The sequence below is a fragment of the Triturus cristatus genome, chromosome 1_2 (assembly GCF_964204655.1).
Source record: "Triturus cristatus chromosome 1_2, aTriCri1.1, whole genome shotgun sequence".
NCBI classification, from domain to species: domain Eukaryota; kingdom Metazoa; phylum Chordata; class Amphibia; order Caudata; family Salamandridae; genus Triturus; species Triturus cristatus.
In genome coordinates, this window is record NC_140580.1 from 971,108,667 (window position 1) to 971,133,400 (window position 24,734).

General features: G+C 47.5%; 1 protein-coding gene across 3 annotated transcripts in view; it reads left to right on the forward strand.

The window, feature by feature from the left end:
* FKBP15 (FKBP prolyl isomerase family member 15) overlaps positions 1–24,734 on the forward strand; it is a 371,570-nt gene that overhangs the window by 150,615 nt on the left and 196,221 nt on the right. For all 3 annotated transcript variants that reach the window (XM_085610375.1, XM_085610359.1, XM_085610368.1), the window contains exons 14-16: positions 4,887–4,993; positions 5,292–5,403; positions 7,581–7,690. In XM_085610375.1, coding sequence (XP_085466501.1) covers positions 4,887–4,993; positions 5,292–5,403; positions 7,581–7,690 — 329 coding nt within the window. The remainder of the gene's footprint in view (positions 1–4,886; positions 4,994–5,291; positions 5,404–7,580; positions 7,691–24,734) is intronic.

Consider the following 24,734-nt stretch of genomic DNA (forward strand, 5'->3'; position numbering starts at 1 on the left):
ATTGCCTTCCTCAATCTAGGACAAGGGGGACTAACACTGACTAGTGTGGATTCTTGCTCCAGAGTTCTTCCACGCAAAGCGTTAAAACCTCTCCTAGCTGTAGATTCTGTACCTCCTTCACACTAATATTACTAAACTGTAGATCATTGGCTTAGCACAGGTTTGAATTACAGGACATTCACATGGCTTCACGAGGAAAGGACATTTCGCAAGGTTTTTTTTTTTTTTCTAGGCAGGCAGACTTTCTAAAAGAGGGGGCGGAATTGCAATAGTTTTTAAGGAAGAGTTTCAATGCTTCTTTTCGGAACATACTACCAAGGGTTGCGAAGCTGCCTTCTTCTCCCTAGCACTCTGCAACAATTTTGCTATATCAGAAGATCTTAGCTACCAGCCCCGTGGCGGCTGCTGAATGTCACCTCTTTACTAGCGAACACATTGTCTCCCTTACCCATGCTCTACTCAAATCCGTTTTAAGTGGGTTTAACGTCCGTTTGGACGATATTTACGGTCCTGCTGTCCCAGCATATCTGCGCCCCTACGCATAGATTAGGGCACATGCTTGATCCAGTGTTTACTAACATTACCTGCGCCGAAACTTTGTTCCCCATCCCACTGGTTTGGTAAGATCATCTTGTGATTCCACTTAGGATATCCTGCACTAGGACATCAGGGAATTCTGCCCCCCCCCCATTCTCACCCTCCTCTATATGGTCATGTAGATGGTTGAAAGCAACTCTTGAACAGCTCAATTGGGTCCTAGTCAACACTTATCCGACCTTTGATAACTGTGTCGACAAAGCCAGCAGGCAATTTGATGATTGGCTCAGGGGTGCATTAAACCAGATTCCTCCCATCATAACACTAGCTGTCCATAAAAGTAAACAGTCACCTGCATGGTTTTCCACAGAACTCCTGGTTCTTAAAAAGGAATACAAGAAGCTTGAGTGTCTTTCGCGTAAATCCTATGATCAATGTAGCTGAGACAGCCATGAAAATCAATCCGTGACGCCGAGAGTACTATTCTTAGGAAATATCTGCCTCAAAGAATTCCTCTCATGCTTTATTTCAGAGCATTAAATCCCTTACATCTTTAACGGCTGTTGCACCCTCCTCATCTCCTTCGGTTGAGAGCTGTGATTCTCTGGTCTTCTCCTTTCCTGAAAAGGTGGGAAATATGTATGCTTCTTTTTCTTCTGAAGCTAGAAACCATCCACAACTGGAGACATGGTTTGACCCAAAAGGCGAAGGTGTTAATCTTCATCACTTCTGCCCCATCCAAATTGAGGAACTCTCATATCTTTGCTCCATTGTTAAATCATGGACCCCAGCTGACCTCCTTTCTCCTGCCATCTTGTAGCAGGGATGTGAAACCATCATTCTGGTTTTATGTTAATTCATTAATCTGTCTCCGGCTGCAATGGAAGCATGCTATGGTGGTACCTCTTCTTATGAAAAACACTACTCGATCCTTCCAAACAGGAAATTACCGGCCCATATGATTGTTACCTTTATTTTTTTAAATTACAGAGAAGCATGTGAAAAGGCAGTTGTCCGGTTACCTAGATGCTAATAAGCACGGGAATCTGGCTGTTGCCCCTTACATAGCAACAATTCTTCCATGCTGCTTGCTTCTGAATCAGCTCGTAGGATTATGAATTAGGGGGATACACAGCCATCTTGATGTTGCCACTTCGTGCCATCTTTGATATGGTGTTGCACAATATTCTGCTCAGAGGCTTTGGAACTGTGGAACCGGGAGCAATGTGTTGCACTGGCTGTCCTCGTTCCTCTCAGTACACACTTTACAGGTTTCTCAGACACCTTTTAAGTCTACAGTGCGCCCCCTGCAGCAAGTAGTCCCTCAGGACTCCTCATTCAGCCCACTTCCCTTCAATGGGTATGTCCGCCCTTTGGTGGCGGTTATTAAGTGACACAGGTTTTCTATTATCTCATATGCCAGTGACACATAAATTGTCATCACCCTGTTGAAGAACAGCAACATTGTCGCCTCCTCCCTTTGTTAATGTCTATTCCGGCAGTGAAATGGATGGACTTGAACTGTCTGAAACTTAATGTAGGGAAGACTGAGGTAATGGTGCTAGGCAAGCACATTAACATCTGGTCCAATGCCTGGTGGCCCGATGACCGAGGTCATCTTCCCTTAATTAAGGACAAGGTTAAAAACCTAGGTATCTGGTTTGATGCTAAGCTATCTTTGATGCTCAGTTCACAGCCCTTGCTGGGAAGTGTTTCAGGATACTGAGATCACTGAAGAAAGTCCTCCATCTTCTACCAGAGACCTTCCAGAAAACTGTGATCCAAGCGCAGGTGATATCCAGGCTGGACCATTGTAAAATTCTATACCTGGGTGTGTCTCAGGCCTGTCTTAATACATTACAAAGGTTCCCGAACGCTGCGGCTCAGGCACTGTTGAAACTCCCTAGGCGGGCCTCTCTGAGATCTGTGCTGCGGAAACTACATTGGCTTCCAATAAGGCATAACGTTATTTTTAAAGTACTCTGTTATTGCTTTAAGCTCATGATGAAACCCTATGTTCCCACTGGAAACTGCGAGATCTGCTGTTGTTAAACAGGCCATCATCTTGGAATTCAAAAGGTTCAGCGCAGGAAGCAGCTCTCTTGGTTTCCTAGCTCTTAAAGCATGGAATACTTGCCTGTGGAAATTCGACAAGCCCCATCCAAACTCCTATTCAGAAAGAAGCTAAAGACCTGGCTTTTTGGCTTCGAGCGAGCTTTTCCATCAGACTTGGTAACTGCTCGCCGAATGGGTCAGCACCCTAGCACTGGGACACTCCAAAGAGTAGCCATGTGCTTTATAAATCACATTATTATTATTAGATGTTAAATATTAATAGTGAGAGGGCATATCATTGGGAGAGGTTCCACTGCTATTGCTTCTGTAATTTTCCCCATGATCGGGAGAGTAGGCACTGGCCTGTAGCTCACGACCCTGTCAAACCCAGAGTAGGTTTTTGTAGCAGTGGAGTCACAATGGCACTTTGAGTTTTGGGACCTGCACTGCAGAAAGACATTGACTAATCTACCAGTGCCTGTTGTTAGGAAGTCCATGATCTTCATAAAAAAAACAGAAAAAATATTGACTCAAGCCCCCTCCATTTTTAGTTGGGATACTACTCATACCATAGAATCAGATCAGATTTTCAAAACTCTGAGTGAAGTTGACAGCAGTTCTGTCAATCAACTCGGAAAGTAGTATGTGTTTAACTAGTGAGATTTTATCACTACGATTTATAGTCTTTTGTTGGAAAAAGAAAGTAAATTCTTACAAAATTTCAGGCTAATAAGACAGGATGGAATATCACAGGAAGCAGGGTTCGTTCCTTGTACACTTTAAATTATTCCAGATTTCAACAGAATGCCACATCATCATATTTTGAATATCTGTTCACCTCTGCTTTTTTTTTTTTTTAGGTAAGGCAAATGTGTTTTGCAAAGTGTTATGTCACCCTCTAATTTCAGTTTAAACCAGCATCTTTCAAATCAACGGCAAATCTATTGGTTGTTGCTGCTCCCTGGTAAATCATAGATTATGTATTCTATAAGTAGTATTTGTTTGAGTGGCGGCCTATATGTCTAATGTTTGTTTGCATTTACCATTGATATTGTGCAATAAAACAGATTATCTCTTAAATCAATATTCCGTGTCCGTATTATGGGACTTCACTTGATATAACTTTAACATAGAAAACGGAAATTTGATCAATGCAGGCCAGGCAGGCAGAGTAGATTACAGTTAAAATTTGAAAGGAAGTCAAGAGAATGACCTGCTGCATGAGTTGGGTCCTCCATCCAGTTACTAAAAATTAATGTGTATAATAAATCTTAAAATTCAGTAAGTGATATACTTTTTTTGTCAACTCTGATATTAAAATAACCATGAATACCTGTGTGCTTACTTAATGATTACAAATGTGTATACAGTTATATCAATTATACTATGGTAGTCTGTATCATTGATGCAATGCAAGAAAAACCAGAACATGTAAAACATTCAGTGATTAAATGTTCTGGAGATGAGTAGGGATATTTATGAAGTTTCAGGTTAAGTGATTAGAATGAAAACATGCAACAGTTCCCCCTTTCTTGTCCACACAGCTTTTATTAAGACCTGGGTAGGTAGGAGTATATTGTTCAAAATTATCTGAGGATGATCAGGAAACCAAGTCTCACTTACCGCAGACAGTGGAAAACTGTCACCATCGAGCAGGTCTGCTAAATGATGTGCATTTTTAGAGGCAGATCTGGTGTTTATCAGTGACCTCTTTGCTGGCTCAGAGTCTTCTACAGTGCCCATCTCTTCAGTCTGACCTAATGAGATAACTCTTAGTCCACACAATAGGGACTACGGGGGTTGCACAATTCTTTAAAAACATAAAAATAAATAACTGTGACAAAAACTGAACAGTCCCCTTACTGTCACCCTCTAATGGTTGTTCATTTGAGAGATGCTCTGGAACTACTGTTTTTCTAAGAGCAGCATTCATTCCCAGCAGCCAGCAAGGTGACTCATGAGCATGTCCCTGAAAGATGGTAGGCAGGGCTACTGTTGCCAAACATCATCCAAGGACCGCTTTTACTGCTTTCTGCTTTCGCCTCTGAACAGTGACCATCTCCCACTGGGTCTTTCTACAGGCTCAATGTGCTGGCACAGGTAGGCATAGACCTAAAGTAAAGCAACAATTATTTTTGTAGCAGTCAGTATGCAAGGAGTGTTTTTGTGCCTTCCACTGGACAGATGATGCATACAATATTTGATATACACCTTTCTGGAGACTTTCCACTATAGATTAATTGTACTGTAAACCCAAAGCTGTTAATAAATTGACTTTGTGATCTTTTTTCTAGTCTCCCAGCCTCCGGTATCTGGGCTCCAGTCGTCTTCTGCTGCTCTACTACAAGTTGCAACACTCCAGTCACAGCCAACAATTCCAGGAAGTGCACCAGCGTTTCAGGTATGATGGGGAATTTTGTGTCTATTGGACTAATTTAATTATTACCTGGTGTACATTTTTCACTCTCAAGATCTGGGCTCTCCTATTTACATACACCTCTTGAACTACAGCTTTCCCACTCCCTGGCCTTTTCCAAGGTTGGTCTTAATAGTGTAAGTATATGGAAATTTGAAAATGTTAAAGTTGAAGGGAGCTTGTGTATATTTCACTGGCCTAACACCACAAACCAAGACTGTAACTTAATTGCATAAACATGTTTTAGGATTACAAAACTGAACGAAATTTTTATTTTTTCTAGCCATACACCGGAATGGCCTATGCCTACCAACCAGGTGCTGCTACCACAACCCAGCTCCAGCCTATGGGACACATGTACCCATCACAACTACCACCAGCTCCACAGTTCCAAGGTAGGCCCATAATGTGTTTAAAACCTTCCTGATACATCTAATGCAGCTTTTGCATGCTCCGAGTACACAGTGCTGTAGCAAATTATATGTGAGCCATTCCACATAGCTTGTCTTGCCCAAAGACCCACTCCATGGTTAGAAGGAACATGATTATATCCCATTTTTGATTTATTGTGTGGATAAGTTGTGGCACATGTGGTACTGTGGAGCATGGCACACCATTTGTAACACTTCTAATTGGAGTACTCAACTCAGTATGTGTCCATCTTCAATATATTCATAAAAGATGTCATGCTATTTATTGTTTAGTAGGGATATTTTCAGATTTTCTCAATTCATTTATTTTATTTTTATTGTTAAGCCTCCTCTAGTGTGTCTTTGACACTTGCTCTTTCAGAGGCAAATTGACTTAATTGAATGTTTACCTCTCATACTGCTAGCAGCCCACAAGACTCAATGTAGGTGTCTTTGTAAGACTACAATATGGTCTGAGAAATGAAGTCCTTTAATATGGATAGCACAGCTTGTTTAGGCTATTACGTTTTTGGAGTTTTATATGGTGTATAGTTTAATGTACACACGTAACAAGGTAAACTCCTTGATAAATACTCTGTTAAATTACCAAAACACATGGGCAGCCACCCAAACAAAGAAGCACTAAAGTATTATCTTGAGTTTGCGGATATTCTTACATTAACTAGAAGGTTCCTGCACCTGTCATATGCACCTATGTCATTGGTCAATGCCTGTATAAAGTAGCTCTATATATCAAGTTTATCTCTAGGGATATATGAACATATTACAGCAAAGGAGTACATTAAAGGTACAAATATACAAGGATACAAGCATATGTTATAGATGCAGATGCAAAATAACATTTAAGAATTGTATAAGATATAAATAGTGAGTTGCCCAGTGGTGCTAGAGTTGATATTCTGGATACTATCATCCACTCCTCATTATCAAGTTTTGATTGATGAGCTGTTGGGAGCGATATTTCTGATAACACAAAGTATAGTCTGGAAAATTGTCACTGAGCTTAGTCTTCTCTAATTTTGTTGAAAAGCATCATCTTTTGACCACATACACTGGTTGTATCTCCGCTACTGCCCATATGGATCAGCGGTCATTAAAGCTGTTTGTCATAGGGTGCTCCCAGAGTTCTTTTAAAGCCTTACAAGCATAATCGGATGGAAATGGGCGACTGTTAATGGACAGCCTGTTACACCAGTGGGGGGAAAGTACTTAAATGATTCCCCAGTTGTTGCTGGTTGGTTTTTAGGCCGACAATACTGTTCCCTCTATTTTCAATGTGTATGAGTCCGCTAAGAAATTTGATTGAGAACTCCGGCCTCAAGTTTTACCAAGATGCATGCATCTTTCTTAGGAAGCCCTTCCAATGCACTCTCAATCCTGCCATACCGCCTGCTAGTCCTAATGTTGTAACTGAAACTGAGATGGCTGATAATCATCCTAAATAATTCAGAGAGACTGCATATTGCCTAATTTCGAGTTTGGACACTGGGTTACTCCGTCACAAATGTGGTGGATATCTCATACTCCTTTCCATCTTATAACAATTGCATTATATTGTGTGCACTTGTAAAAAAAAAAGTGGATAACATATCCTCCACGTTTGTGACGGAGTAATCCATCTGCCCAACTCTAAATCGGGCCCATAGTCAGCAAGACAATTAGTCAAGATTGGGGCTGGGGAATTGGAAGTTACTTCTTTTATCCTGAATAACTGAACACATTAACTCCCAGTGTTAGAAGTTTTCTCTCTCAGAATATTAATAAACCTAAACATATTGTATGAACTTAGGTTGCAGCTACATTTGAAATATATTGTTTGTGCCTCAATATTCAAAGGATTGTGACTGCTCTGCATATCATATCTTGAACTATTTGTTTATATTTGTGTGTTGGATTCATTTAGATTATTCAGACATATTATACCTAGATTACCAAATGGAATTCAAAGAAGGGTAAACATCTGGGAGTCCGAACTACTGGCTTTGAGAATGACATTATTGGTTCTGCTGCTGGGAATGTGTTTACTTCTGGGTTATTTTATTGCCCTGTTGTACATTTGCTGTAATTTCCTTGTGTAAAGTGTTTAATTTGCTACATTGTTGGTGTCTTCGTTTATTGTAAGCTAATGTTTTCTCTTTCAGCATCTGGTGATGTCACATCCTTCCTTATGACTGAGGCTCGACAGCATAACACCGAGATTCGTATGGCGGTCAGCAAGGTGGCTGACAAAATAGATCACCTTAGTTCGAAGGTATTTCAAACACCAGTATCACTGCCTATCCTCATTCCTGTGTCGTAGTTCAACGCTGATAGTTTATTGAACACTTTTATGCATGTGTGCACCTTTCATGCAGTCTTAATATATTATTCTGCATAATAAGAAAAGGAGGACAATTCTATAGCATATTGTCCTATGTCAGCATAAAACATATGAGACCACCACGAAAAGAGTACGGGTTACTATGCCGCTCTGGTACTGAGTCTAGCGGAAGACTTTAAGCAGCTTTCGCCCCTACATTTAATTATTTTACGAGTGCTTCTGGTACCACACTCAGAGATACACATATCAATTGGGTATTGTCCCTCATTTATTGAAGGTCTCCACATAACGTTTCCTTTAACTGATGTAATTCTATGCAATAATTCTTTTTTTGCCCTGAAGAAGTTTCCTTGTAGGAGACGAAACGCGTCGGCTATGGCTTTCTTTTGCTATCAAGATTGTGATACTACATACCTGTGATATGATGTAATAAAGAGAAGACTGATTAAGAAAATCAAAGCGACTTCTTGGAAAATCCTTTAAATATTATGGACTCTCTTTAAATAGTGCTGAACCTATTTTGCATGTCAGCATAAAACATGTTTGCCTGCATCAAAAATCTGCCTCCTTGATCACTGATCCTTTTCCTGCCGACCAGTGTAGGATAAACGTGTCATAGATTCCATTTGGAGTGTGTCTGCTTTTAAGATCTGAAAGAGACATGTCAGTGATAGATTCCTTACCTTAGAATATCCCCAGGCGTCAGACTGGATCCGGAAAGTTTTTTGTCAGCAGTACCCCTGCTCGTCGGTAGGTGGCGTTGTGCGGCTCCGTGTCCGTCACTGGCGTCGTGAGTGCCGAGATGACATCACAGAGACTACTTAGGCACCACCCATGTGCTCTGACGTCAGTTCTTTCTTTTTCTTTCTTTTTCCGCGCCAGCAAGCTCAGATCCGGTTAGAGCACGTACCCTAGTCACTTTTTGACTAACTTTTTTGAGACTTTTGTCTCTACTTCTTGAGTCTTGACCCCTATGGCGTCTGTCTCTACTGTCTGGAGCGCGACCATGACTCCTGGTCATGTTCTGACTGTCTGGCCATGGCTCCGAAGGCTGTGCGGGAGCGGTCCCGAAAGCTCGAGGGACCGACCGTGGAGCCATCATCATCATCATCGCTCCTCGGGGTCTAAGTCTTCACACTCTGAATCGGGTAAGAGACGTCACAAGAAAAAGTCGAAGAAGCGTTTGCGCTCTCAGACGTCCCCCCCGTCGGTCTCCGGACGAGGGGGCCAAGGGTACTTCCCCTGCGGCTCCGTTGGAGCCTGAGAGTCCCGCGGCCTACCCACCTTATCTGGGTCCGTCGGTGACTCCGGTCCAGGTGCAAGAACGTCTTGTCACCATGGACCGCCTTTTCAGGTCTCGGGCTCCCGCCAGCGCGCCTTCGTGCCCCACGGACCCAGTTGAGGGCCCTTGCTTGCTGCCAGCTCCGCCACCAGCGCCGCCGGCGGCTCTGGCACCGCAAGGTCCTCTGCCGGTGGCTCCGGCCCCGGCACCGCCGGTCCTCCGCTGGCGGCTCCGGCGCCTCCCACGGCTCCGTTCCCGGCGCCGCAATGGGTCCCATTCGTCCCACCCCCGCCCGTGTTTCCGGACAATTTTGCTCCGGGTTGGGACCCTAATTGGGACATGGAGTCGGATCGGCGCCGTTGGACCGGCGCCGTTGGACCATTTGTATTCCCCTGTCCCTCCCCCACCGCAGCAGCCTGTGCCTCGGGCGGTGAAGGAGGGGGACGACTGGGAAGGGTCTGAGGACTCTCTTGCACGGCAGTGCGAGTCTGAACAGGAGTGGGCGGAGGAATCTGAGGATGCAGGTGGCCTTGACCTCTCCTCTGAGACTGGTTTCTGTCTCCTCCTGCTGTTATGGAGGAGGGCGCCACATATACTGTGGTGCTCCGTAGAGCAGCTGAGGCCCTTGACCTTGATCTGCCTACTGTCACTCTCAAAACCAACCTCCTCTCTGAAGTTCTTCAGCCGGCGGCAAGTTCTATGGAGCCTCTGCTTCCGTTCAATGAGGCCTTAACCAATGTTTTGATGGGCACCTGGTCTAGACCAGCCACAGGGGTTCTTGAGGATAAGAACGTGGCTAGACGTTATCGCCCGGCACCGGGTGATCCTGCCTTTTTAACAAACCATCCAACTCCGGAGAGCCTGGTCATCCAAAGCGCATTCCCTACCGCCCGCCAGATAAGGAATCAAAGAAGCTGGAGCAGTTTGGCAAGAAGTTGTTTTCCTCTGCCAGCTTGGGGCTGCAGTCAGTCAACACCGCATGCCTCTTGGGTCGCTACTCTCACGCTGTGTGGGACACGGTGGTGCAGACACTGCCCCAGTGTCCGGAGGAGGTTTGGGCTGTACTTTCCCAAGCTGTTGCGAAGGGGAAAGACGCCGCAAAGTTCGCCATCTGGTGTGGGCTGGACACCCCGGACTCTTTGGGTAGGGCGATCTCCACGACAGTGGCCCTGCGTCGCCACACCTGGCTGCGGTCCACGGGGTTTTCAGGGGATATTCAGGGTTCCCTCATGGACATGCCTTTTGATGGTACTCGCAGACAGTGCACTATCAATTCAAAGTACTCCCATTCGGAGTAACAAGCGCACCCAGGGTTTTCACAAAATGCTTGGCAGTAGTTGCAGCCCATCTAAGAAGGAAACATAGTCCTGTCTTCCCATACTTGGACGACTGGCTCATAAAGGCCAGCTCGCGCAACAGCTGTCTACGCCACAAACAAAAAACTGTACAATTGCTCCACGAGCTAGGATTCACAGTAAATCTGTCCAAATCCCATCTCCAACCATCCACGTCTCAAGCATATATAGGAGCTACTATAAAAACAGAAAAAGCTCTAGCATACCCTACTCCAGCCAGAGTTCGGAATATACACACCCTCATGTCTCATTTTCAGCTTCAACATTCCTTACCAGCTCGAGTGTTCATGCAGTTACTGGGAATGATGCGTCTTGCATTTTTATAGTCCCCTATGCAAGACTTCAAATGCGTCCACTACAGGAATGCTTAGCACATCAGTGGAACCAAGCTCACGGTCAGTTATCAGATCTAGTGTTGGTAGATGGCTGCACCCATCGCTCTCTGCAGTGGTGGAACACACAACTGTTTAAAAGGGCGGCCCTTCAGCAACCCAGTTCCACAGATAGTACTGACAGCAGACGCATCACTGACCGGTTGGGAGCGCATCTCCAAACCCACACAATTCAGGGCATTTGGAGCTTGCAGCAGAAACAGTTTCATATAAATCATCTAGAGCTGCTAGCAATTTTTCTGGCGCTGAAAGCATTTCAAGTTCAGTTAGTACGAAAGACTGTCCTAATTCGTACAGACAACATGACCGCCATGTACTACATACAAAAACAGGGAGGGACACACTCTCTCCAGTTGTCACAGCTAGCACAGACCATCTGGAAATGGGTCATCGATCACCAAATAGATCTCCTAACAGAACACCTTCCAGGAGTAAACAATTTTTTTGATGTTACAGAGTTTTATATAGCGCAAACTTGTCCCGAATTGGGTATCGGAGTGCTTTACATAGCACCAGTTGCATTACATGAGGACATATTCATTTTTGTTAGGCACGGGGAGATTAAGTGATTTGCCCAGAATCACAGGATGTTCAGCGTCATTGCCGAGACTCGAACCCAGTTCCCCAGATTCGAGGTCGCCCACCCTAGCCATTAGGCCAACTCCTCTTCCCAATCAGATGGCAGATTTGCTCAGCCGTCCACGAATGGGAAATACACCCTCAAGTTCTCCTCCCATTCTTTCAAATGTTGGGATTCCCACACATAGACCTGTTCACCACAGATCTAAATGCAAAATGACCAAACTTCACGTCCAGATATCCACACCCATTGTCCAAAGGCAATGCACTATGGATGAATTGGTCAGGGATATTTGCTTACGCCTTTCCTGCCTCTCCCACTCATTCCATGAGTGGTTTCGAAAACTCAAACAAGCGTCCCCGACACTAATCCTAGTTGTTCCCACATGAGCACGTCAAACTTGGTTCACAACCCCATTGGAACTCTCAGTAGTTCCTCACCAAAAACTACGTCTTACACCTAATATCTTCACACAGAGCCATGGAGACATAAGATATCCAGACCCCAGTCAACTCAATCTGGCGATCTGGCTCCTGAAGTCTTAGAGTTTGGCTATCTTGATCTACCGCCAGACTGCATGAATATTATTAAAGAGGAGAGACATCCTACCACAAGAGCCTGCTATGCAGCAAAGTTGAAGCGGTTTGTGATATACTGTAATAACCACATTAACCCACTTGATGCTTCTGTACAAAACATTATATGTTATTTGTTACATCTACAACGCTCGAATTTAGCGTACTCGTCGATACGCTTACATCTGGCTGCAATAGCTGCCTACCTCCAGAATAGACAGCATCTATCTCTTCTTAGAGTGCCTGTTATCAAAGCCTTTATAGAGGGACTCGAGTCATTCCACCGAAACATCCACCTGCTCCAGTGTGAAATCTCAACATTGTTCTCACAAGACTAATGGGTCCACCCTTTGAGCCACTGCACAAATGTGAAATACAATTTCTCACATGGAAAGTCGCTTTCCTCGTTGCTATCACATCACTCAGAGTGGGTGAGCTTCAGGCATTAACTATAGAAGAACCCTTTTTACAAATGCACCAAAATAAAAGTGGTTCTTCGGACTAATCCTAAATTCCTTCCTAAAGTCATTTCTGCTTTTCATATCAACCAATCTGTTGAGTTACCTGTGATCTTCCCTGAACCAGATTCAGTGGCAGAACGTGCCCTACACACATTAGATGTGAAGAGAGCATTGCTTTATTAAATAAAAAGAACAAAACCTTTCTGTAACACAAATCAACTTTTAATCGCTTTTGTTCAACCACATAAAGGCAATCCCATATCAAAATCAGGTATTGCAATGTGGATAGTCAAGTGCATTCAAATATGCAATGCAAAAGCAAAACAAACGTTAACAGTTCCTCCTAGAGCACACACCTACACGCAAACTGGGGGCTTCTATGGCATTCTTAGGAAATATACCCATGGATGACATATGCAAAGCTGCAAAATGGTCTACACCTCACACATTCACAAAACACTATTGTGTATTTGTGTTAGCAAGACAACAAGCTAGAGTGGGCCAGGCAGTTTTACGTACACTATTTCAGACCATTGCAACAGATACAGGTTAGCCACCGCTTTAGGAGATAACTGCTATATAGTCTATGCACAGCATATGATCTACAGCTCATATGCCTCGAACGGAAAATGCTACTTAAGCAGTATGCATCTGTTCTTCGCATATCGAGCTGTAGAGTCATATGCGCCCACCTGCCTCCACGGTACCTATACCTGTTGCAGTAATCTCTTACTTGGATACATGCATTCATGGACATCTCCTTTTAATACTCTTACTAACTCCATTATCACCCTCTGCGGGAAACCAATCTAAGAGTGGAGTCGATGCCCATGTGCACTGTCACCGAAATAAAGAGTCACCTACCTCGTGACTGGGAAGACCTCTTCGAAGAAAAACAAAGTGCAAACATCGTGACCCAACACTAGATAGCGATCTATGCACAGCATATGACTCTATAGCTCTATATGCCAAGAACAGATGCATACCGGGTAAGTAGCATTTTCCTTCCTGTGTGCAAGGGAACATGTCCCCTCCTAAAACTGCAAGGTTTAATCCTTGTACAAAAGGCAAACACATTTCTGTGACAGATCCCTACAAGATGTGTCTCTGGAGTCCTGGTTCGGGCCACATTGTGCATGAAGTGTGCCCTGATAAACCCAAAGGTGATCTGGGAATGCAAAGCCAAGCTGCATGTCGCTAATTACTGAAGGAAATCCAGGTCCCACTTGAAGTCAAGGACATGGACCTGTTCCTGCTCTTGGGGTGGTCATGTTGTGGTAGTCAAAGTCTTCAGGTAAGTCCAAATCAAATAATAAGTGTAAGAAGTCCAAGCGGGCCTCATCCCAGCTTCACGATCGAAAGTTTAAGAAGTTGCGAGAACGTCAAGTTGTCCCGCAATCTATTTCCTGTCTTCTACTGAGGAGACAATTTCACAGCTTATTCTGATGCACGTTGAATTCCTGGGTCCATTGGTGATGCCACAACAGATTAAGGTATTTAAGGCGACCTTGCTTCGCATCTTCAGCACTCTACCAACTCCCACTGGTGCGCTTTCTGCCACATGGATTTGCAGGGACCTACAGTCTGCTCCCGCTGGTGAGTCCACCCTCGTCACCGGCTGTGCCTCCTGAAGCCATTTCTGGTTCAGCTCTGACTCCAGCGCAGACTCTACTCCCAACACTATGTTCCATGCTCGTTCTGCCACACTAGCACTTAGTCAGTCCCATAGTTCGGCGTGACTCCAGGCTGCTTCTATCTCAACCTCAGCCAAAGCCATGCTCAAGTTCAGTCATAAATTCTGACTGATAAGACCACACTTTTGCCAAGAAGTCACCCTCCATGTCTCTGACGACTGTTTGAATCAAACTCTGACCAGACCCAGCCAGCTTTTGGGGATGATGGTGGGAATGAATTTGCCCCTCAAAATATGATGCCCCTCAATATGATGATAGTTTTTAAATGTACCTATAAGAGTTCAGTGGGCTAGACACTTCCCCTGACATGGTGTTGATCTCACCCAGTGGCCTTTCCACAGAAGAGTCTGCTTCATTCACCCTTTCATTCGACTGGCAACCAAAATCTTAGATCTAAAATTGCCTTCTGTTGAGTTAAAAACCAACAACCTCCCCCCGCAATCCTCCTCTAAACCCCTGCTGCTGCTCAACGAGCCTCCGTCCGATACCATCATCGGCACTTGAACCAAATCCTGCTCTTTTCTCTCCGTAAACAGACAATTTACACTTGGTTACAACTTAACCACTATGGATGACCCTGCCTTCCTGAAGCAATAGCCTCCTCCTTAGAGCCTGGTAGCACAGGCCTCCGGTAAGTGTTAACCACAATTTTTTTTCCTACTCTCCCTCCCTCCTCCCCTTTTCAGACCGTGTATTTGTTTCAGCTAGTCTCGCTTTTAGATCAGTCAACATCAGCTGTTTGCTGGGCAGGTACTCCCACACAATATGGGACTCAGTCACTGAAATCTTACCAGCAGTCTAATTTGTTGTAGAACATTTGTGATGGCCAGGATGTGGCCAAGTATGTCATCCAGTCAGTTTTGAACCTAGCAGACTGCTTAGGCAGAGCAGTCTATACTAGCATGGTGCTCCGACACCATACCAGGGAGTGATCCACAGGCTTCTCGAGTGATATTTAGGAAGCAGTCCTGGATATACCTTTTGAGAGATCTTTCCTCTTAGGAAAGAAGGCAGTCTTAGCCCCCCCCCCCCCCTCCCTACGTTTTTCCACACCTTCAAGACCGGTATCCCGAAACATTTTACCCCTTTCAAGGCATTGCTAGGAGCTTTACCTACAAACAGCATCAAGGCCCGCCACCCCAATAACAGACATTCCAGTCTTTTGGAGGTCGAGGTAGGGGATCCAGCAGGCAACATTTTAGCCTTCAAGGACATGAAGCTCAAAGTCCTCAGCCAGCAGACTCCAAGATGCTTTAGTTTGCTATTAACTGCCCCCCTCGCCTCCAAATGGGAAGCGGATCGTTCATTTTCTCCAAGGGTGGCACACAGTTACATCCGACATGAGTGTCCTGCTAATAGTACAACAAGGCTATGCCCTGCCATTCTTTCCCATCTCACTGCATCTTCCACCCTCATCAGAAAGGCTTTTGGAGGACCATTTGTCTATTTTGCTACAGGAAGTTCATTCACCTTTTGAACAATGGAGCCATAGAGATCGGAAAGGTGTGCTTCTCCTGCTATGTCCCTGTGTCGAATTTCCCTGTATCCTATTTTAGTCTTTTGACCCCTCAATTTCTTTCCTCAGAAGGACAAATTCAAGATACTCAGACTGGCACAAGTTCTATCAGCCCTGGACCCAGGAGACTGGATGGTGCGGAGGACGCCTACTTCCATAACCCCACCCTGCAGGCCCACAGATGCTACCTGCTGTTCAAGGTGGGCAATGAGCATTTTTAGTTTGCTGTGCTCCATTTTGGCCTGACCAACACCCCTCAGGTGGTCGCAAAGGTGAGGCTAGTGGTCGCACCGTACACTCTGAGGTTAGGAGTACCAGTCTTTCCCTATCTCAGTGACTGGCTTCTGCAGGCGGTCTCACTACAGTCAGTCGTAGACCACCTTTAGATGACAGCCAACCTCCTTATATCGCTGGGGTTCACAATCAATGTGCCAAAGTCACATTTAATTCCTTCACAGAGGCTCCCTTTCATGTGAGCTATCCTGGATATTGTGCAGTTCGGCCCTTTCCTCCAGATCAATAAATCAAGGACATTCCATCTTTGATCCTAATGCCTCAGTATCTGTTCTGATTCCCAGTGATAGCTCTGAGGCTTCTTAGCCTACTGGCATATGCTGGCTCTGCAGTGGAATCTAAAACCTAGTGGGCCCTGGTGGCTGTTTGACTGCAATTTGACCAGTGGCCAAACCTTCGCCCTACCCCACCCAGAAAAGACAGTGGTGACGAACACATAACTACTGAGTTGGGGAGACAAACTGGAGAGGTGGAGATCAGAGGACTCTAGTCTCGAGTGGGGACCCGCTTCCACATCAATTGGCTGGAGTTCCGGGCCATTCTCTTGCTGTTGAAAGCCTTACTGCTGCCCTTCAAGGGGAGACTGGTTCAGGTCCTTTAAGGACAACAACACTGCCATGTTGTATTACAACAAGCAGGGTGTGGTGGGGTCCTGAGCTATGTGTCCACAGGGCCTACGCCTCTTGACCTGGCTGAATCTTCAGGGTATTTCTCTGATTGCACACCAGCACGTGAGTTTTAAACGTCATGGCAGACAAGCTCAGCCGGCGATGCCTAGCGGATCCAAAATGCCAGCAACACCCAGATGTGTCTCAGGGTGTCTTCCAACACATTGCTGCGAACAGCATTGGTCTAACCCTTGGTGTGATAGGCGGCGTTTGGGCCCCGCAGACAGCAGATGCCCCAACCAGCTAATATCTGGCCGCAACCTGGGGCCGGATTGAGAAGGGAGTGGGGGCTCCCCTGACCCTCCCTTTGTCCGATACAATGTCTGTGTGTGGCAGTTGGATAATGGAGAGTTGGCGCGTTCAATCCCCAAGAGGTGACAGCCTCCTTGAAGCCCCTGAGAACTCCTGCACCAGGGCAAGTCCCCCTCTGGTGATTGGCGGAGGTTACCCGAGGCCACAAGCAGCGAAAAAGAGGGCCTGGCGTGGGGAGTTGACCAGCAGTGGCTGCCCGGCTGGGGACCATGGGGCACACCTGAGTCCAGGTAATCCACGGAGGAGAGAAGTGATGGTGCATGTGGGCCCCCACGTGCCTAAGAGGTGAAGAGCTGTACATAGAGGAGGGAGCTAGCCCCCATTCCTGAAGCCTGCAGTGTGGCCTGGCAAGGGCGGTGATGAGACATAGGCTTGCTTGGGCCTGCAGCACCCAAGCTGAGCGGCAGAAGACCTAGTCGAGGAAAGAGTGTGCCTGGCGGTTGAGTCTTGGCAGCCTGGAGGTGGCTGAGGGTTCCCCCACCCGGTGCAGAATCCTAACAGGGATGAAGCAACCTGTGCAGAAGGCATCGCGGCAAAGTCCCTATAGACTACAAGCATCATGAGCCTCACAGTGAGGCTGGGGAAGTGAGACTGTTGGAGACCTTGGATAATGAGCAAAGGCGATATTGGCGGCACTTGCGCTCCAGGACACTTTTGGCTCTGGGAAGCAGTTGAGTAGGACCTGAGCCCAGTTGAAGCATTGCAGTGGGCAACCAGCTGGCAGAAGAAAGCTCTTCCCTCCTGCTGCACACTCCGAAGCTGTCGCTGGGACCTGGGTGCCACTGGGGGATGGATAGTCCCCTGACCTAGGGATCGACACAGACAATGGGCCATGACAGAGCCCCAGGTGCCTCTCAGCAAACAAAATGGACAGGTACATGGGGGACCCCGGTGCCGCCGGACCGTGGCGATGTTTTTCACAACCCAGATACAAACTGATGCTTCAAATGGCCACATACTGGCAGCCATTGTGGAACTCAAACAGACTCTGGAACAGAAAATGGATGCGGTCGCAATGGATGTGAATTTACTTAGAGCGGACCTTCGAAAGGTGAATGAGAATGGATGTGAAGGGGATCACCAGAGAACTGGAAGAGCTCAGAACGACGGTGCACACCCTCACAGACAAAACCACATATCTGGATGCCTACATGAAGGATGCAGAAGGCAGGGCAAGAAGATGTAATCTTAGGCTTGTGGGCTTCCCGGAGGGTGTGGAGAGAGTGATGCCGGAACATTTATTGGAAGGTTGGCTCCAGGCCCTACTTCGACTGGAAAAACTATCCTTGCTGTTTATCATTGAGAGAGCCCACCAAACCCTGGCGCCATGGCCCTCCACCAGCAGACCAGAGCCATGATTGCTCAAATCCTAAATTACAGGGACGCTATCCAGAAATGGGCCCGGACACAGGGGGAGTTCCATTTTGAAGACAAGTATTTTCCCTGACTATTCTAGGAGAGTGGAACAGGAACAAAAGTCCTTTTAGGCGGTCAAGCGAAAACTGAGGCAACTAAACATCTGCTGTATTCTGCGAGTACTACATGATGGATGTACACAATTCTTTGAAGGCCCTGAGGAAGTGTGGGACTGCATCAATAGCACTGGTCCACATGACTGAACGGAGCTGGGGGCAAACCGGGAGGGAGGCTCCGGGAGCAGGCGATTCCCATCTGGTTTGGAGGAGAGGTGCAGATGAGGCATGATGACAGAACGCTCAGCCTCATAAGTGGAGATGCAGCCGGATGGCAAGCTGGCACTGCCAGCCAAGATGGAGCCAGAGCTGATTGCTAAGGATGCTACGACGAATGAGGACAGGACTGAGGCAGACACCCTGGAGCTCCAAATAGCCAGAGTGCGGGTGTGACCTTGATGTACTGAGAGAAGACTGAGATTTGCTAACGGGTAAGTCACACAATGCCGACACCTGGAAGACTGGAAGGGGGGGAGTTGAAGGGGGACATCTGCTATGGGACTCTGCATGCAACCTCAGAGCAGTATGAGGGGGCAAAAACCTGATAAATGTCAACTGACAGTGGGAGGCAGCAAGTACATCGGTCATGAAGAGATGGGGTGGCTACCAGGATCTAGGTAGGGATGTGGGAGGTGACTGGCCTCTGCGATTGGGCTGGCACCTGCATGGCCTGATGCGGAGGTCACGTAACGGCTAATTGTTTGAAAAGTCGTTAGTTAGTCAGTCCCTGTTGGGCCGCATGGTAGTTGCCACACTACTGTTCTAGTGTCCCCATGTTTGGGGGTATGATGGGGAAGCACCAGTTCACATTTATATTGGTTGTTTACCTAGGGGGAGGCATTGGGAGGGTAGGGGATAAATGCAGCCTGAAAGGTACCCGCCAGAGGGTGCATAGGGGATCACTGACACACAGGCGGGGAGAGGCGAGTGGCGATCCAGTTACCACCATACAATGGCTAATGACACAGTGGAAGTGCTATGTGTAGCAACCAGGAATGTAAGGGGCCTCAATGCATACACAAGACTATAGGGCACAGATTTATCTCTGCAGACATGGTAAACTTGTTGCCATGCGGCAGGAGACGCATCTTGCTGAAGAGAAGGCGGCACGCAAGCTAAAGAAAAAATGGAGGGGCAGATGTACTGGTCGACTTATCCCTTTTGTGCAAAGGGGATTGCTCCTATGGCTGATCCCTGGTGCACTTTTTCAGCATCCTATCTACATGCGGATGTACAGGGCTGCTATGTGCTCCTGTACGGTCTGCTGGATGACAAGGAGGGATGTTTCTTGAACTCCTGTGCGCCCAACACAGACAACAGGTTGTTCTATTGGGATCTGCTGGATCTATTACTCCGATACATAGATGTCCAACTCATTTGTGGAGGTGACTATAATTGAGCACTATTTCGAAATTTGGACAGGAGTCTCCCTTGACAGGGCACTAAACCAGGGATGAGATCAGCATTGACTGAAGTAATGGCTAAACTGGGTTGCATAGACATATGGCGCATGCTATATCCCACCTGTGTGCAATACTCTTGTCACTCACTCACTCACTCACCCACCCACAACACATATAGCAGGTTGGACCACGTCTTAGTGGCTGACCTCTTGGGCCTCCAGGTGCAAGTGGCACAGTATTTAAATAGATTCCTTTCTGATCATGCACAACTGTTGGTAACATAAGTGGGATGCAGAGGGGATGCAGAGAGGACACAGGACCCTACTTTTGGCGACTGCCTTCAGGGACACCAAAGGATCAACCCTTCCAAACAGTTATTAGAGAGACACTGGAGGACTACCAGGGGCATAATTGGGGATCAACGCAGAAACCGGCAAATGAGTGGGAGGCGCTGAAGGCAGTGGTGAGGGGTGAATGTATGTCGAATACTATGGTATTAAGAAATATCTGACGTCGAACTGAAGCAGAAAGAAGCCAGTCAGGCAGAACTACAATAAATGAGTCTGAAAGGCCCATATCGGAACTTTTCCTAGTGTTATGAAGATAGATCACTGATGTGGGACGCCCTCCATAAACATACTATATGTGACTATAGACCGAGGCTGCATGCGGAGGGGGAGAGGTCGGGCCGAATACTGGAGTGGCTTCTAAAACGAGAAGCCCACACTCACTGATTTCAGCCCTTATAAAGCTGGTGTGGTGACGCAGGCATATGTCAATAGGGAACTATCTGCATACCTGGCGACTCTCTACACAAGACCGCCGAACACCAAGTGTGGGGTAACGAGGGCTGTCTAGTAGACCTTCCATCTACCGACACTCACCGCGGCGGACAGGGAGGGATTGGAAGCCGTGCCCACACGAGAAAAAGTGCTGGTTGCATTTAAAGGCCAAGCCATGGGGAAGACGCTGGAAAGTTATGGATTTCCCCCTGAATTCTACCAGCCATATGCGGGCATCCTTGTGAACCTCCTCCTGGAAGTGTACTTGGACGCAATGCTTGGCGGCAGTCTCGCTGCCACTATGCGTGAAGCTATCATTGTGATGGTACCTTGCCAGATAAGAACCCAACAGCAATGGCCTCATATAGACCTCCCTCCTTGTTAAATAGAGACCTACAGATTCTGGCTAGAATGCTCGTAAACCGGCTTCTCCCCAAGATAAAGACATTACTGCATGAGGAGCAATGCAGATTTATCCCAGGGAGGAACACCATGATGAACCTGTGGTGGCTTAGGCATGTCTTCAGTTCTGTGAGACATGCCACGTGGGGCGGGCGCTGGTGGCCTTCCACATTGAGAAGGCATTTGATTGCCTTGTTTGATTACATGTTTGAGGTCCTAGCCAGGATGGGATTTCGCCCGCAAATCCTGAAATCCTGAAATGGATGTGGCTGCTTTATACCGAACAGACGGCGAGGCTCTACACGAGTGGGCGGTTCTCACTGCTCTGGTCTATAGAGTGCGGCACCAGACAGGGGTGCCCGTTTTCCCCGTTGCTTTTTTGCTCTGACTATGGAGCCACTTTCCATGAGACTGTGCGTAGTGCTGCAGCCCTTGGGAATGAGTATAGGGGACGGTACACATGTTGTTTAGATGTACGCAGACTACACTCTCGTATACCTAGCACTTTCAGAGGAATCTCCGCCGTTGCTGTTCCACGAACTGACTGCCTTCAAAAACTTCTCCGTAGTCCGTGTCAATAGACGGAAGATGGTGCTGTATCAGTGGTGGGGATCCCATGATGGATTCAACCCAGATCTGTGACTGGGGGTGAGTGTCTGCACGTGGGTCCCTTTCTCAGTGTGCCACTGGATTCGAGCTAGCTTGGCTGATGAGGGTTGTTACCCCGAAACTGGTCCCAGGATGCTTGTTTCTGGTCCAGGGACGACCTGGTTTGGCAGTTTGGGCTGGACTGTTGCCATGAGGAATAGGGTCAAGACTGATTTGCATATGACTGGGTCTGAACTGGAGGGGCGAAGTAAGCTAAAGAATGATGATGGATTCAACCCAGATCTGTGACTGGGGGTCAGTGTCCGAAAGGTTTCAGTGCTCCGTCCATCATCTCATTGTGTTTGCTAAGTACCTGTACAAATCTTGAAGGCTTAGGCATAAGTATAATGTGGTCCGACTGACCTCATGAGAGGCTTTCTGCCACAGAAACAAGTGTACGCTGAGGTCCTATTTGACTGCATGAAGTTTGTGTAGGCATCACAAGGAATGAGCTGCTAGATCTAACACATTATTAATACTCTGTGGCCCACAAGTATCAACCAGTTTTGCATTCACAAAAGTACAGATTCGCAGAATCAGCCCGATTGAGAAAGCAAAAAAGTCTGTTCGAGGCATATGAGCTGCAGATTGTACACTTAGCATAGATCGCCATCTGGTGTTGGGCCCGGATGTTTGCAGTTTGTTTTTGTTCTTTGGACAGTCTTTGGAAGTCACGAGTTCGGTGACTCCTCCTTCGGTCCGTACTGCGCATGGGCTTCGGCTCCATCCTCAGATTGTTTTTTTCCGCCATCGGGCTCGGATGTGATACTTCGTGCTCCGGCTTCGAACTTCTACGGTTCCAGCCTCGACGGAAAATCCTCGTTCTTCGAGTTTCTTCATCTATCTTCATCTCTCGAAGCGGCACTTTTATCCATTCCGCACATCGGCATCGGCCTTCGGGCCCTCCTCGACTCCGGTCCCCGCCGATGGAAAGGACTCCGTTCAAAAAGTGCCCAAAATGTGGGTCTAAATTTCCCCACACCGACCTCCATCAGGTGTGTAACCTTTGCCTCTCTCCAGAACACGAGGCTAGAGACTGCCCCGCCTGTAAGTCTTTTCGATCAAAAAAGACCATCCGGGATCGAAGAGCTCTACGCACCATGGCGCACTCATCGACCGCAGCTCCACTGGACATCTTCGGAGACGACGCCGGAGCTTCGGGGCAACTACACACCGAGCAGGAGGAAGACATCGTCAGCGCTTCCGAGGCCGACGACTCCGACGTGGAGGACATCACACCGCCGCAGCGGGTTGTGAGTACTGTACCCCCTCCCACCCCCGCGCCCAAAACCAAAGAGACTCCGGTTACACCCTCGCCTGCAGGCCTGGGTAAAACCAAGCACACAGCTTCTATCACCCCACCTTCGGGCCCGGTGTCGAAGCCTCAGAAGTCTCACGGCAGCTCGGGCTCGAGCCAGCAGACGCCTGGTGCCGAAAAACACCGTCCGGCACCAAAGAAAGTGACGCCCAGCTCGACTCCGAAGCCACCGGTGCCGAAGCCTGGACTCTCGGTGCCGACAAAACACAAATCCCTCGGCACCGACGCTCCGGCGCCGAAAACTACTTCGACGCCGAAAAAAACGGAGGTTCCAAAAAAGCATGGCGCAGAGAAACCATCAAAATCCTCGGCTCCGAAAACATCGGCGCCAGCGGACGATTCGGTGCCACTGGACCTCTTTACACCAGACCCTTTGCAAAAGACTTTATTTAAGGATCCAAAGACTGGGCTATTGACTTTAGTTGTCAAGAAAAGACGTCTTGACACACCGGCTCCTCCTCCACCGCCCAAGCGGAAGGACTCTGCTACTTCTCCTCTCAGAGTGCCCTCCCAACTACCTCCTCCTCCCCCTCCTCCACCTCCTCCACCTCCTCCACCCCCTCCCCCTCCCAGGTCTCCGCCACCCTTGCCTCATCATTCCCCGACCCCGTCCCCAGATCCGGATATCCAGATTATGACCCGGCGGACGCCCCAATGGACCCCACTCCACCGGGGACCCCAGACCCATGGGAAGACTACCAAAACCCTGACATACCGGATGTGCCTCAGGACGAACTATACCCATCCAGGCCGTCTCCCCCAGAGGACTCCTTAGGGTTTCACCACTTAGTGCAGAGAGCAGCACACTACCATGGGGTGGAAATGCATAGTGAACCAGTGGAAGACGACTTCTTACTGGATACATTTGACATTCAGGATAAGTCCACAGCTATCTTGCCCATGCTTAAAGGTGTCACCAAGCATGCTGCAGAGGTGTTCAAAGACCCTGTCAGGGCCAGGGTATTGAACCCTAGAATAGAAAAAAAGTATAAGGCGGCACCCACAGACCCTACATACATTAAGGGCCCTGCTCCCTTAGATTCCCTAGTTGTCCACAGCTAGAAAGCGGGCTAACTCCCAGTCCTCAGGAGAGGCCCCGCCGCCAGATAAGGAATCCAAACTTCTAGACGCGTCTGGCAAACGCACCGCCTCCCAAGCTGCAAACATCTGGCGCATTGCGAATACACAAGCGCTGCTTGCGCGCTATGACAGAGCACACTACGATGAGCTTGAGGCTCTTATACAGCACCTCCCCGAAAAACACAAACGCAAGGCTCATGACCTGATACAGGAGGGTAAACTAATTACTAACACCTCCATTAAGTGTGCCCTCGATGCAGCTGACACTGCTTCTAGAGCCATAAATACTAGTGTCCTGCTTCGTCGTCATGCCTGGCTCAGGATCTCAGGGTTCAAGCCTGAAGTCCAGGTGTCCATACTAAATCACCCCTTCGACCAACAAACTCTCTTCGGGCCAAAGGTGGACGAAGCATTAGAAAAAATGAAAAAGGACACAGACACAGCAAAGTCTATGGGGGCATTACAATCACAGACCCCTAAACGCTCCTTTCGACGCTCATCCTTTCGTAGCACAGGCAGAGGCTACTCCACCGATAGCGCCTCTACCTCCTACAAGTCCCCTCCTCAAAATACCTTTTCAAAGGGCTACCAAAGGGGTGGTTGCAGAGGCAACAACAATAAGGGCAGGGGCAAAACTAACACCACCCATTCTGCCACCCCGCCCGCACAATGACTTCCCTCCGCTCCCCCCAGACCATCCCACTCCGGTCGGGGGCAGACTACAAAACTTTTATCCACGCA